General features: G+C 40.1%; 1 protein-coding gene across 5 annotated transcripts in view; it reads right to left on the bottom strand.

The window, feature by feature from the left end:
• The window catches only part of SUPT3H (SPT3 homolog, SAGA and STAGA complex component), a 467,131-nt gene extending 453,569 nt beyond the window's left edge, over nt 1-13,562 (bottom strand). For 4 of the 5 annotated variants that reach the window (XM_046639750.1, XM_046639752.1, XM_046639747.1 and 1 more), the window contains exons 1-2: nt 13,341-13,562; nt 78-178 (exon numbers count right to left, since the gene is read on the bottom strand). In XM_046639750.1, coding sequence (XP_046495706.1) covers nt 78-178 — 101 coding nt within the window. In that variant the 5' untranslated portion in view covers nt 13,341-13,562. Of the gene's footprint in view, nt 1-77; nt 179-6,875; nt 6,922-13,340 lie in introns of those variants that run through there. The other variant, XM_046639749.1, reaches the window with a different exon arrangement.
• Between the last annotated feature and the right edge of the window lie 1,481 nt (nt 13,563-15,043).

Genomic DNA, 15,043 nt, shown 5'->3' with positions numbered 1-15,043 from the left:
AATTTTGTTATTTCTATTATCTTTTATGAATACGAAAACATAAAACAGTAATAAATGAGATGCAGAGACATACTTACATCATAATCTGTAATTCTGATGCAAAGCTTATAGACTTCCCAACACTTCTTCCAGAACTTGAAGCGGCAGCAGACATTGGGCTGGCTGCAGTATTATTCATCTAAATAAAAAAGAGAAACAAAAAGAAATGTACTTAACTACAAATAAATGCATAGAAAACAGAAACAATTATAAATTACTTCAAAAAGTGTAGAAAATTTTAAATTTCTGATTTGTTTTATGTAAATCTGATTTGTTCGTACCTAATGTTCTTTATTAAAATGAAATAGTAAGGTGGAAAAAAACTGCTTAATCCAATATGTTATGAAAAAATTACTCACTGGAGTGATAACTACTTCAGTACACATTGTGTAAGAAGTAACAGAAGAAAAATACTCATTAAAGTATTTTAATAGAGCTTAGTGGTGTTCAAAATGTGTTCCAGGGAGCCCTAAGGTTCACTGGAAATATCTCAGGGAGCTCCCAGTGGCCCCCAAGCTTACACCCACCTCCAGTTCCGTCCAGAACACCAGAACAACAATACTTTTTCTATTTTATATAGTAGGGTTTCAAGTAAGATTTCATTTAAAGAAAGAGTTGCACAGCTGTAAGATACAAAATTAGAAAACCACAGCATAATCTAATTCTCATTTGAACCAAAGCCTAAAATACAAATAATACAAATCAAGCCAATTAGTAGAAAAGAAGTAAGCATTGTGATATTTTATAATCTTATGGCTAAGTAACTCATCAATTTAAAATGTGACTTTTTCCCAGTAAAATTAAGCTGATGCATTATGGGAAAACTAGACGCCAATCCTAACATGTCATTTTATTTAACGCATGTGGCAGCCCCATCAACAAGAATTAGTGAAAATAACATTAAAATAAAATAGTGAAAGTAGACAAAAAGCCTCAACTATTACACAGTAAGTGTCCAATAAATAATGTTAGCTATTATTTTATGTTTATATAAACTTTACAATACATAATGTTCCTTAACATAAAAATACTTTGCAGATTCTAAAGAAGAATTAACAAATTTAGAACATATGATAAAATAAAGCAGTACTGAGAAGTTAGAGTAAATTAATTAGGAGGTGTCAGGAGTCAGACTGCCTTGGTTTGAATCTCAACTCTGCTACTTCACCAGGACTTTGAGCAAGTTAGGTAACCTCTTTGTGCTTCAGTTTCCTCATCGGTAAAATGCGAATGATAACCCCATCCTCTCAGGGCTGTGGTGAGCGTGAAATGAACTAATATGTACAGAGCATCTAGAACAGTTCTGAGCATACAGTAAACACACCATGTTAGCTATTATAAACAGAAAGACCTTAAGAATTCTCCCTTTCTTAATCTGTTAAAAGCTTCTACGAAAAATTTAGATTACCCTTACTTGACAATCACAAGTTTAAGAAACTTGCATATTTTCTCTACAAGACCTCAATACAGTTCAACAAATATTAAGTAGTTTCCTCATAAAGTTAGTGCCGTTTTACTACTGACATCTCTACTGCTACTAGTCACCTTAGCTCAAAACCTCAGTCATTACCCTGGACTCCTCCTGCACTCTATAATTTGCAAGAAGCCAAATAAATTCTACTTTGTTTACGTTCTTACATCCCCCCCTTCTTGTTACCCACATCGCTGCCCAATTTATCTTCTTAATGCAGCCTCTAATCTGACCACTCCTGTGGGTAATGGTGGCTAAAACTGATAAAGGAAACCTGAACCAGAGTCATTCACCAAGGGCTGAGGTGGAAGGCTGGGCCCCATGAAAAGGCTGCAAAAAAAAAAAACTACTACAAACCACTGCCTGAGATAGGCCATATATGAAGTTTTTGAGAAGGCAGAGGACAGAGATTGAAGACAAGCAGCACGCTGGCTGACTGGCTAGATCTAGAATATCCCAGTATCCTTCTGTGGCAAGACCAACTATCTGCCAACATAAGCCCTGGTCTAGTCTGAGGGCCTAAAGGGCCAGGCCAAAACCACTAGAAAGAAAATACAAGAGCAGAGAAAGAGAAGGGAAAAAGTCTCACTCGAATTGAGCCTGAAAACCAAAATTCTAAAACACATTAAGAAGCTAATGCTATAAAAGACCATCACTTTTTTGTTTGTTTGTTTGTTTTGAGGAAGATTAGCTCTGAGCTAACATCTGCTGCCAATCCTCCACTTTTTTTTTTTTTTTTTTTTTTGCTGAGGAAGACTGGCCCTGAGCTAACATCTGTGCCCATCTTCCTCTACTTTATATGTGGGATGCCTGCCACAGCATGGCTTGCCAAGCGGTGCCATGTCTGCACCCAGGATCCAAACCAGCGAGCCCCAGGCTGCCAAAGCGGAATGTGCAAACCTAACCACTGTGCCACCAGGCTGGCCCCGACCATCACTTTTTTGAAGCCTAAATTCGTCCTCTTTTTTTCACAAAGACTTTTGGAATAAGTATGTTTCTCTACAAATAATATAGGAAAAGCAGCAGCACCATTTGGAACTTAGGTTAAAGAAAATAACCACATCACCAGTCCAGGATTAGGGCAAAATAAACAGGAAACCGACTTCCTGCAGAATGAGGACAAAGTGATAAAAGAAGAACCTGGCTTTCTCAAGGACCTTAGAAAATGGTTCCCTCGTTGTCCCAACAGAAGAATGACAGAGATATGATATCCTGGAGAAAATGCCGATCTCTAAGGTTAGGTACTAACCCCAGCCTCCAAAAACAGTTATGATTTAAATTGACTCATGTCAGACTTGAAGACAGGCCATTGTATGGGATTATCCTGCAGCCAAATGTCCTGAGACAATGCTGGCGCAACCTGCCCCTTCTTCATACTGAAATCCAGTCTCCCCACTTTAATGCTCTGGGAAGAGGAGACATTTCAGAAAGTCAGTTCATACTAAAACCACAGCTTTCTTCGGTTGTCCTCCGACTGCAAATGTTTCACATCAAGAGTATTTATTGGTAAGAGGTAAAAGGTCCCAATCCTAGTTCATTATAACCACGATCATCCTTTCACAGTCAAGTTATTTAATTTTTAAATCAAACAGGTGAATAACATTTTTCTTGACATGATGAGCTGATAGCTCATTAGAATCTTTAAAATAATTATTTCCCGTAACCAAATTTTGTTTGATGATTTAGATAATTAACTTCTTTAGACATTAACTTCTTTACACATCAAAGTCCTATCATTCCAATGCTTTATTTCCTTTCTGCCAGACATTTAAAAAAAAATGTTGGTTAAAAGCAGAAGCACTCAAGTCAATTTTCTCTAATAAATACAGTTAACATGGAACTGAAAACCTACTGTAATCTTCTCAATGGGTTAATGTCCTGCAGTTGTTTTAGCTTTCAAGTGAAATGCAGCTGTTTGCCATATTTTACAAAATGAATTCAGATGTGCAGATGGAGACCTAGATTATTTCAACATGCCACAGCTTAATGTGAACCCGAGGAGTAAGTTCATCTCTGATTAATACTTACATTTAAATCTGATCATCAAGCCAATAGCCAATACTATGTCACACCTGTAAAACTCCTGTTCCAGAGCAGAAAAATTAACTTCTTTCAATTTAAAACAACAGAATTTAAGGACATACCCCTTTCCTTAGAAAATACTGCAACAACAAAAAATTTAACTGTAATAAAGTTGTACATCACAAATGTGAATTAAACAAAAGTGTCAGCAACATGTTACTGGGTTTTTACTTATTGTTACTGGGTTTCTACTTATAGCTCATATTTTTGGTGACTAAATGACCAAAGAAAAAATACCATGAAACATCTTTAGCTTAAAATACCTCAAAGAGTTGAAAACTTTATTACTAGTTACAACACCCTCAAAAAAAAATCAAAATTTGGATTGTGAAATCATCTACCTATTTATTAAAAAATGGTAGAATCTTTTCCTATACCTTCTATTATATCACTGCTGAGAAAAGTTAACTCAAGCAGACCTATGTACTAATTCTGAGCATCTACAGAGTCTCAATTCCAATCATTCATAACCTGAACATCCCACATAGTATAAATAGAAAACTGTTAAAATCTGAACTTTTTCATTTTCATAGAACTCCAAAGGCAGGAAGCAATTATGGTTAAGCCAACACCATTATACACTGCCTTTTAGTTTTGTTGTAAAAAAAATTAAAAAACTCAAGTTACATCATGATCTAAATTTCTCCTGCTATGAAAAATAATACAAAATGATCATTCAATCACTGAGAATGCAAAAAATAAAAAATACAATGTACAAAATTTTAAAACATCTATACCTAGTGTTTGGGATAACACAACGGTAATTCCAATAAATTTATATATGCCCCATTTCCAGCAGATTTTGAAAGGTATAAAACTCAACTGTCCATTCAACTATCTGCTAAAACTGAAGTAACATGAATAATCCAAAGAACAGATGATTCACATATAATTTATAACTGTTTTGAAATCAACAGCAATTTTTCTGAAACTGCTAATTGTATTTTCCTAACTAAAATATCATTTGTATTCACTTACCATATATCAGATGAGTTCAGAACCTGAAATAACGCATCTACCATGGCACTTCCCACACTGCAGTGTAATCACTTCCTCTTCTTCAAGCTGCTAACTGCCTAAGGACAGGGCACTGCTTTATCTATAACTTTGATACCTAAGATACTGCCCTTCAGGGCGGATGCTCAGCAAATGCAGGGCGAATGGTATAAGAAAGAATACAAAGATAAGAAAGCGTCATCCCTGCCGTTGAGGAGCTCACAGCCTGCTGAAGTTAACAGATATGACCAATGGAATGACTTTAGAGAGAATGCACCAGATACTACGCAATAAGAGGGGAAACATCAGACCCATTCAATTATTATGAGAAACTGTACTGAGATTTAACACTTGTTACAATCTGAAAATAAATCATATTTAACCGCAGTTTTTAAAAAAACCAGATAAATGAATAGCAAATCCAAATTAATTACTCCTATCTCGCTGGATTACTGTTAAATGACGTAGGTGCAGAAGTGAAAGTACTTTGAAAATTATGAAGCACCATAAAGGGCAATACATGATCTAAGGAAACATTTTGTGTCACCGTTCATTGAGCAACTATTTTTCTTAAAACTACTGGAACAAGAGTAAGTACTTCCTAACCAAAATCAGTTTGATTCTAATTACTATGGATAAGAAGCTATAAATATTCATAAGGAATGCCTAATGATCAGAATGACAAGAGAACCACCATTTTAAAACAATTACCAAAGACTTCATATTCATAGACACAAAAACTCTTCCCTATAATATATATACTATTCCCTGGTATATTTTCCCACCACACCTGCTTCCCTGTCCACCATTCCCAGTTCTATAAGAGCAACACTACTCTTCAGTCACACGAAGTCAAAAACTCCAAGGCATTTTTGATTCCCCAGTCCCTTCCCTGCCTGTATCCAGACACTCTGGTCCTGGCATTTTCTCTTTTTAAAAATCAATTCTAAATCAATCCCCTCCTTCCCAATCTCACCTTAATCAATACCCTTACTACAGGATCTTTTAAACCCATCTCCCAGCTTTCTAATTAATTCTGCATATTACCTCCAGAGTACTCCTTCTAAAGACGTGTTACTCGTCTTCTCAGAAGCCTCCAATGGCTCTCCTTTGCCCAGACGACAAAATTCGTCTAACATCAGTCCCATGGGACCTCCCCAGCCTCCCTCCATGCAGCAATCAAATCAACCATTCTGTGTCTCCCTAACCACGCAGGGTTCTTCTGAACCTTGACCCTGCAGTCGTCTCCACTCACAACACCTTTTGTTTCCTCTCCGCCTATCCAAACCAGTGGTCTACAAGAGCCCGACCTGAGCTCAGTATCTCCAAAGCCTTCCCAGACACTCACCCATCAGCAAGCCTCCTTTCTCTGACATCTAATTGTTTTAGTTTACTAATACTTTGGGTTTAACATTAAACGTTTTAGTGCATAGTAATTATTTTAGTTTATTAATAAACCTCTGCCCTATAATCTCTCCCCCAACTATTGGCAGATGACTGCACCTCCTACTTCACAGAGAAATAGAAGGCTTTTATTTAGCAATTCCCTCCACTCTCCTCTACCAAAGCCACTGCATCGTCTGGACTCCCTCCTCTTCCAACAAAGGCACCCTCGTATTTAAAGCCAATGCACCACCTGTGCTTTGGTTTGCTCGTTCATAACTATTTATCAGGGACCTACTACAGGCCAAACGCTGCGGTAAGAGCTGGGGTGTAGTAGTGACCAGGCTAGACAAAAAGAAACACATTCCAATGCAGGAGACAAGCACATAAGTACAATGTGAAAGAGGCACAGATACTCTGAAGACGAATTAAACAAGCTGATTTCAACCAGGAGATGACACTTAATACAGATCTGAACAAAGCCCAGGAGGGGGCTCTGGAGAACTTCAGGTAAAAAGAACAGTGAAATATCAACATCCTGAGGCCAGTGTGGCTAGAGTGAGGAGAACAAAGGGGATAAGGAGTAGAAAATAAGATCTGAGAGTCAGCAAGAGGCCAGATGACACAAAGCTCTGTCAGCCATAGGAGGTTAAATTTTAGTAAGTATAAAGTGAAGCTATTAGAGAATTGTGAAAAGGGAGGTGACCTGAAATGTTTTAGGTTTTAAGAAGATAACTCTGGCTGTGAGAATACACTATATACCATATACTGTATACTGTAAGGAAGCAAAGGCACAAGGAGACCAGTTAGAAAGTTACTGAAGTTGTATAAACAAAAGATGACAGGGGCCTGAATCAGTGTAACAAGTGGAGATGGTGGGAGAAGTCAGATTTCTGGAACGTACTTTGAAGGCAGAGCTGACTTGCTGATGGATTAAACACGGGATGTGAGAGAAGAGCAGTCAAGGATGACTCTGAAGCTTGGGGCCTGAGCAACTGGTTGAACAGTGGCACCATTTATTGAGATCAAGGAGACTGGAAAGGAAAAGAAACAGGAGTTCATTCGCGCCATGTTAAGTTTGAAACAACTATTCGACACTGGAGTGGAGATGAAATCCTGCAGAAGCTTTGTGACAGATGTTGTAAGGCAGGAAACTGAAATAAAAGTCATGGCCATGGGGTTTTTGTTAAGAAGGATAATTAATCAATAGAATAGAACTCGGTAATAAGGATCACCTAATCTCTCAAGTTCAGTTTCTCCATCTGTCAAGAACAATTTCTACCTGTCTCAGATGGATGTCATAAAGAAGACAGGGACTAAGGCATAGGGGGCACTCAAAAAACGTATCTGAATTGAAAGAAATATCAAAACACCTGGCAACTAAGAAAATTCCCAATTAGGCAGATATAAACCGTGTATTTACATATCCTAGCTGGCTACATGATCAATTTTTTTTTTTAACCTACATAGGAGCCCAGTGACAGACTGCTCAGAAACACACAAAGTTCTATTGTTACATTTTTCTTCTTTAGTCTCATGTTAACATAGGTTTCTATTCCATGTGCTCTCATATCCAGTACTCTCTCCTACGGAAACTGAGTTTCAAAAAAAAATTTTATTCTTTGCAAAAATGGTCCTTAGAGAGCAGTGCAAATGTGCCAGCCAGATCATCCTAAAATAAAATACTTAACATCCAAACCCTGACAAAATGACAAGCTTACTTTTCCAATGCTGAAGCACTGTGTTTTCACATAAAATATTACATAATTGAGTGACTTAATGGTTAACTTTTCAGATATGTGCAAAGTTTTGGAATCAATTATACTTCTAACAGTAAGAGGTAAGTGTATTTGACAAGGATGTCAAAAAAGGAGCAGATTTCTTAAACATCCAGATCCTCCTCTAGTCTAGATCCACATTTTAGAAATATTAAACCTTATGAGAACTCCATATTAAATATAAACAATTCAATAAAATATCTGATTTGGTTAAAAACATAGTTCATGTGACAAAAAGAAAAAGGAATGGGAAATTTACTGTAAGCATGTAAAAACTACGTGAATCTCTATAAGCATCTGGGAGTTTATCAAGGGTTTTTCACCCATATTCACTCACATTTTTTGACAATCACCCTACAAGGCAAGCATTTCCCCCCCACCAATGAGGAAGCTAAAAGTAAAAATACTAAGTGAAGGTCACAAATCTAACAAACAACAGGCTTTGATCCTAACTAGCTGATAACCTGAAATATTCAGTCAATCTACATACATATTTTAACAAAAATTCACCGATCTTCTCCCATTTTAGTACCTTAGTTTTTTCATTTGTAAAAGATGCCTACCACCTTTAACAGACAAAAATACCATGGAATTACTGAGAAGCTGTACATGTAGTAGTCAGGACGCTTGTCATTAAGTTATCTTAGAGACTGATGACCTTAAAAGTTAAGTTTGGGGCCAGCCCCATGGCCGAGTGGTTAAGTTCACACACTCCACTTCAGGGACCCAGGGTTTCGCCAGTTCAGATCCTGGGCATGGACATGGCACCGCTCATCAGGCCACACTGAGGCGGCGTCCCACACAGAAAATAACCAGAGGCACTCACAACTAGAATATACAACTATATACCGAGGGGCTTTGGGCAGAAGAAGAAAAAACAATAATAATAAAAAATAAGAAGATTGGCAACACATGTTAGCTCAGGTGTCAATCTTTAAAAGTAAATAAATAAAAGTTAAGTTCAGGAATTCTTTGCTAAAAGTAAATCTTAGGCAAATGGATAAACAACTACAACAGACAAAAGTATAACTACGCAAATCGGTGGGAGTGGGATCAAAGACATCAGAGGTTCAGAAGCACAGTTTACAAATCACTAATTTCATCCAAATCCCTCATTTTTCAGGTGAGGAAACTGAAGTCCAGAGGGGTTTCTTGAACTGCCCAAGGACACATCACTATTTAGTGATACAGGTGGGACTAAAACTGAGGTCCCCTGACTCCCGGTTGAGTTTTTCTACTAACCCACAAGAAACATAAAATAAAAGCTTACCATAATTAACTCACAAGACCTCCAGATGTGTCCGTCATAGTGAACTTTGGTGTGAAATATCTGCCTATGCCAACTCACAGGTTAGCAGTAAAGAGCTGGAGTCTGGAGGTCAAACACAGACTCTAACCCCATGTGACCTTGGGCAAGTCACATCACCTCCCTGTCTCAGTTCCCTGATCTTTAAAATGGAGATTACAAACACCCGCCTCGTAGGTTACATGAGGCTAAGTAAATACAGCACTTAGGACAGTGCCTGATACATGGAAAGCACCCCATCCGTGAGGAGGAGGAGGCGGGGAAGGAGGAGGGAGAAGATCCAAGCAGAAGTACAGCTTCTTGAAAATGTATCACGAAACACGTATATTCTCAGAGAAAGAATGTTACGATTAGGAGCAGTCTTTTAAAGATTCAAAAATAAATAATATGAGTAAAGCGAAAGATACAGGATTCAGTCATAAAACCTCTACAGCATTTAAAACAGCAAAAGTACACTTCAGGATTTTAAAATATTTATATTTGCATAGTATTTTACAATTTATAAAATGCCCTCACAGAAATTATTTCAATTTACTGCCCTATGAATTCAATGAACACAGCATTTTTTCAGCAACTGCTACATACCATATGCCAGATAGCGTGCTATTTTCACATTCATTACCTCATTTAACCTTCACTATCCATTAACTATCAGCCAGATATTATCAAATGCAGTGGTATAAAGCAAAATTGACAGATCTGTTCCAGAAAGTAAAAATCTCATCAGCATACCTGTTAAGTGGGATTGACATGTTTGGATAAATAATGAGATACAGCACTTAACACAATGGAAGGAGCACTTCGAGCGCCCACGGAAATGCTGGGTCTCCCTTAGCAGTGGCATGGAGTTGTTTTGTGTACAGAATATACTGTAACCAGATCAATAAAGCACCACTACTGTGACTCACAGTATTATTTGTCAAAGGGACCAATCTTGGGTAACGGTGCCTATTATACTTTATTTATGCTGTTTCACATATTAAAATACACAACAATTTTTGCAGTTTAGGGTTAGTCTTTACTGGAAGTAGCAGGTAGACAAGTTGAGACAAAAACAATTAAACAATGTTTGTAAAACAAGACAACAATCGATATAATTCTCATCTGAAGCCTCCAACAATCCTGAGAGGAGGTGGGATGAGGTTAGGTACTAATTCCATTTTACTCATGGGGAAGCTGAGGCTCAGAAAAGTTAAATACCTTAACGGAAATCACAAGGAGAGAATATGGCAGAAAAGGGCTAAACCTAGGGATTTGGAATTAGTTTTAAGCGCTCTTTGCATCTATGCACAGTGCCTCTCAGAACATTAATATCTCTTCCAGATCTGTTATTCAAAAACCTTCAGGCTAGAGCAGCTAATATTCATTGAGTACTTCTATGTGCTTCGATGTACCCAACTCTGCACCCAACACGTCACATGGGTTACCTCATTCAACCCTTAGCAAAGTGAGGACTCGAACCAAGTGTGTTTGACTCTCAATAAAATATTTTATCCATTACAGGATAAACTCAAATTAATACAATAATGCATTTGGCTGAATTATTTTTCTCTACTATTTTGGTGAACTATACGCAAAATCCTTCTTTAACATTCTAACACATAATAAGCAGATCTCTGACTGACTTCACTATTCAATCTCTCCATAAAATAAAACGGATGTTATTTTCAACAAAATCTTTTTCAAAAAGAATAGTCAATATTCTGATGTGACTGACACAGGCTTTCTTTGCAGCCTCCTATACCAAAAGATCATTTTTTGAGAGAGAACCAAAAATCAAGCTGCCGAAGATTTCTGTCCGATTATAAGGAGAAGAGGAAAATTTCTGAATTACCAGTGGCTTAAACGGACAGGTCACCTGCTGGCCTCACTCCAGATATCTCAACTATTATTTAAACACATAAGCAACAACTTTGTCACTACTTTAAAGCAAGTACATTTCCGAACCCACAATATAGTTAATCCTACTAAAATTACATATTACAAATTTCAGCAACCCTAAAAGTAGGATAACCCTATTATTATGTGGTCCCAACTGGGACATTTGTGAAAGTGAAAGGGGCTCTATTAATAATCATGCTGGGACAAACAGGCTCTAAAAACATGATGGTCCCAGAAAAAGTGGGGTATACAGTTACCCTACATAACAGCAACTCATTTCGATTTGTACAGTATGGGCTATTCTCTGCATGTACTTAATTCACAAGCTTTAAGTTTCTGTTCTAGATCTAACAATTATCTTCAGCCTTGAGACTAAGGACACCATTTTGCAGACATCGGGCCAGAGTTAAGGGTACTACCTATAAATAAAGGTTTTTAAGTTTTATTTTCAAGCTTAACTTTATAAACATTTGCTTGAAAAAGAAAAAAACACCTACATATTTCAAAGAAAGCAATTGTGCGAAATATCACGAAATTTCAGATTTATCTCTTTAAAACCACAAAACTACTTCTAAAAGGTCCTGATGTTCAAAGGTTATTATGATAGTTGATCAAATTGTTTTATTATGCCAAAAGTCAAAAAAAAAAAATAGAAAAAGTTTCAGGAATAAAAGAGTTGAAAAGTTTTCACTGAAAACTACCCAAAGTGATAAAAGATAGCAGAAACCCCTGGTCACAATACAGCACAATAATGATTAAAGGAAACTCCTGTTACTATTGTTATGGCTCTCCAAATGAATCTGGCATTAGCTGTACAACCTAGGGGTCAAAAGAATGCTTTGCTTTAATTTGTCAAGCTGTAAATAAGTACTAACAGACCCATGCTTTGAACTATAGTATTTGAATGAGAGGCATTATTTGAATATAATTACAATTCCCTAAGGCAATAAATGTTCCAATAGTTGGCTTCTCTGACTTAAAACTCAACCAAATCAAGAACCGGAAGGGGCCTCACAGTCCAGTCTCAAAGCTCTAGACCTATGCTGTCCAGTAAGGCAGCCACTAGCCACATGTGGCTATTTATACTTAAATTAATTAAAATAAAATTAAAAATTAAGTTCCTCAGTGCACTATTCACATTTCAAACGCTCAAGAGCCACGTGTGTCTAGGGGAGACCATATTGGGACAGCACAGACTAAAGAATATTTTCCATCATGGCAGAAGGTTCTATTGGACAGTGCTGCTCTAAACCTAGACGGCTCTAGATGTTTGCTTGAATATTCCCAGAGACAAGAAACTTGCAATAGCACAGTGAAGTGCATTCTATATTTTCAAAGTACTAACTGTCAAGAAATCGTTCCTCACATTCAGTCAAACCCAGCCTCTCCGGGACATCCATCAGAAATGCCACCTGTTCTGTCCTCAATTTGGTCTTCGAGTAAATCTTTGCAGATCTAACCTAATTCCACTTCCAAAGTTCCGCCCCTCACACATACTAAGACCCTAGGTCCTCTCCTCCCAGATAAATATATACTCATTGCTTCCGAAAGAAACGGCTGAAAGTTTCTATCAGCCTCATGGAGTTACGCTCGTTTATCCACGCGTACAGTCACAACAGATGTCCGGGATCGTCTGGGAGTGTCAGATATTACATTCCACCGCCCCTATAAATCCACTCTCGCTTGTCAAACCAAGAGTCTTGATTTTTAATTTAAAAAAAAAGGTCACAGTCATTCTGAATTTCTTAAAACATGGAGAACTGAAATTAATCAGTTAAGTAACTGATCAGTGGCTGGCGCTGTTGTAGTCATTTAACGTGTCCATCCTCACATCATCCTCACACTGTGAGCTAGGCTATTATTATCCCCATTTTACAGACCAGAACATCCAGCCAAAGAAGACGGGCTAAATAATTTCCCCAGGGGTCACAGAGGTGGGCTCCCCCAGAGAGAACGGAGCCCATTCTGCCCTTATTCTGGACGCTGCACTTGTACTAATGCTACCTAACTCTTCTTCCACGCTGCCCATAAGGCGACAATTTCCCGCTTTAAGGACTCTTCCCCCCAAGCAGTCCCCAGATGACGCGCGGCAGGCGCTCCCTCACACCCCCGGCCACGCCGGCCCTGCCCGCCGGCCGGCTCCGCGCGCCCCACGCCCACCCGCCGGCGGGGAGGAGTCAGCGGCCGAGGCCACCCTCCGCGGGGACCCGGGCGCCGCGCCGGGCCAGCGCCTCACGCGACCGGCCTCCTTCAGCCCTCGAGCGCCACCGCCAAGGACTCCCCCGCGGCCGCCCCCGGCGGGGGCCAGGGCGGGGTCGGCGACACGGGGCTCGCCGCGCGGCGTCCTTCCCCGTCCCCAGCCCTCTCCCCGCTGCCCCGCGCCGCCCTCCGCGCCCCCTACAACCTCTGCTTTAAGAACACTTGTAGGCACGGCGGCGCGTCCCGCGTGGAGACTGTGGGGGTAGAGATGGTGCGGTTTCTGCTGCTGCGGCCCGGGACACGCTTGGAAAGGGGCGGGGTGGGGGGCTCAGAGTGTCGACACGGAGAAGGTGGCTGCACTGGGGCGGAGGGGGGCGCAAGATGGCGTGAGCCCGACTCTCGGTGGGGCGGGGGCTGCGGAGACGGAGGAGGGAGCGCTACCGACGCCCCCGCCACTGGCGGCGCGGGCGCTGGCGCATGCGCGCTCGGCCAGGTGGCGCGCGGGCTGCTTTCCCGAGCGAGCCACTTCCGCCACGCTCGCGGGGGGCGGGGCGTCGTGCGGCTCGCTGGCGGCCGCTTTCCTGGCGGCGGCGGCGGCGGCGGCGGCTACTGGGAGAGAAGGGATGAGCTGAGGCGCGGAGGTGTGCGAGGGCCAGGCTTCCTTAGAAGTGGAGCTGAGAGGGCTAGGATTTTCGAGGGATTCGGTGGCCGACGCAGGAAGCTTGTTTTCAACTTCAGGGCAGAGACCGGCCCTTGGAATTGGGCCAGGAATTGGGGTGAACCGAGGTCTTGGCCGGATTGTGCTTTTAGAATGGTGAAGGGAAACGGAGAAATCAGAAAGACCCGCTTCCCCAAAGCACCGAGGGTCGTGGTGTGGACATGGAGCCCCTCCCGGGATCCAGAAGCACCAGCCCTTCCGCAGGCTCTCGCACCCCATCCCACCCCACGCTGCCCCTGCACAGTCGTTGGAGGCGGTGGGAGGCTATGGTCCGCAATTTCCTCCCGCCCCCGACTCATTTTACCAAGCTCAGGCGTTTAAAGACCACGTTTTTATTATTGAAACCTTTTTCTATCTCAAAGCCTTTTATGAGTGATATGATATTTTTCCTTAGGATGTTGGCCTGTTCCTCTTTTTGAAATCTTGCACTCCCACTGTTGAACTGTGCATCCTGTCCTCTGACATTTGAGTGTTACACATGTAGTTCTTACGTAATACAGTCGTACGACAATGATTTCGATTGCTTTCACTCTTTATATTATGTGAAGTCTTGTTGTTTATATTTTTAGTGTTGTTTTCAGCTGCTTAGGGAAGAAACCTGGCTTATCCATGCTTATGTCCGCTCCTAAGACGTCAAATATTATAAAATATAGAGATTCAACTACTAACTTTCATCACATCTTTCTAAGCAGTACTGCTTCGGTTATTTTCTTGTCTATGAATATTTGTGTTCTGAAATAATCCGTTCCTTCTTTTTGCTTACATTGTTTAAAATAGCAACTTATTTGGTTATTTCCTCTGTGGATTGTAGTTGAATCTTCTGTTAATTTTGTGATTAGTTCTCTGTAATCTCCCCTACACTTCAGTATTTGCCAAATACTTAAAGTTCCAAAAGGTTAAATATATTTAGGAGGTAAAAGTTCACCATAATGTGTAAATCAGGGCCCAGTTCAATGCTGGGCAAAGTGTAGAGTGGAAGGGAGAGTGACAATGAGAGACAATTGGCCTAATTTCTTACAAAGGAAGACTGGTTTATACAATGGTTGAGAAGGCCTTTCAAGTACATTACCAAGAAAATTCAGAGAAAAATTAATATTAGATCTAATGAAAGATAACCTGAAGCAGATCATTTCAATTAAAATTATGTTCAATTAATGTTGCCATAGTGGTTCTTGCATAGGCGTTTTACC

This window comes from Equus quagga, chromosome 15, assembly GCF_021613505.1.
Source record: "Equus quagga isolate Etosha38 chromosome 15, UCLA_HA_Equagga_1.0, whole genome shotgun sequence".
Taxonomy (NCBI): Eukaryota; Metazoa; Chordata; class Mammalia; order Perissodactyla; family Equidae; genus Equus; species Equus quagga.
Note: the sequence above shows the minus strand (reverse complement) of the source record. Positions and strands in the feature narration are given on the sequence as shown.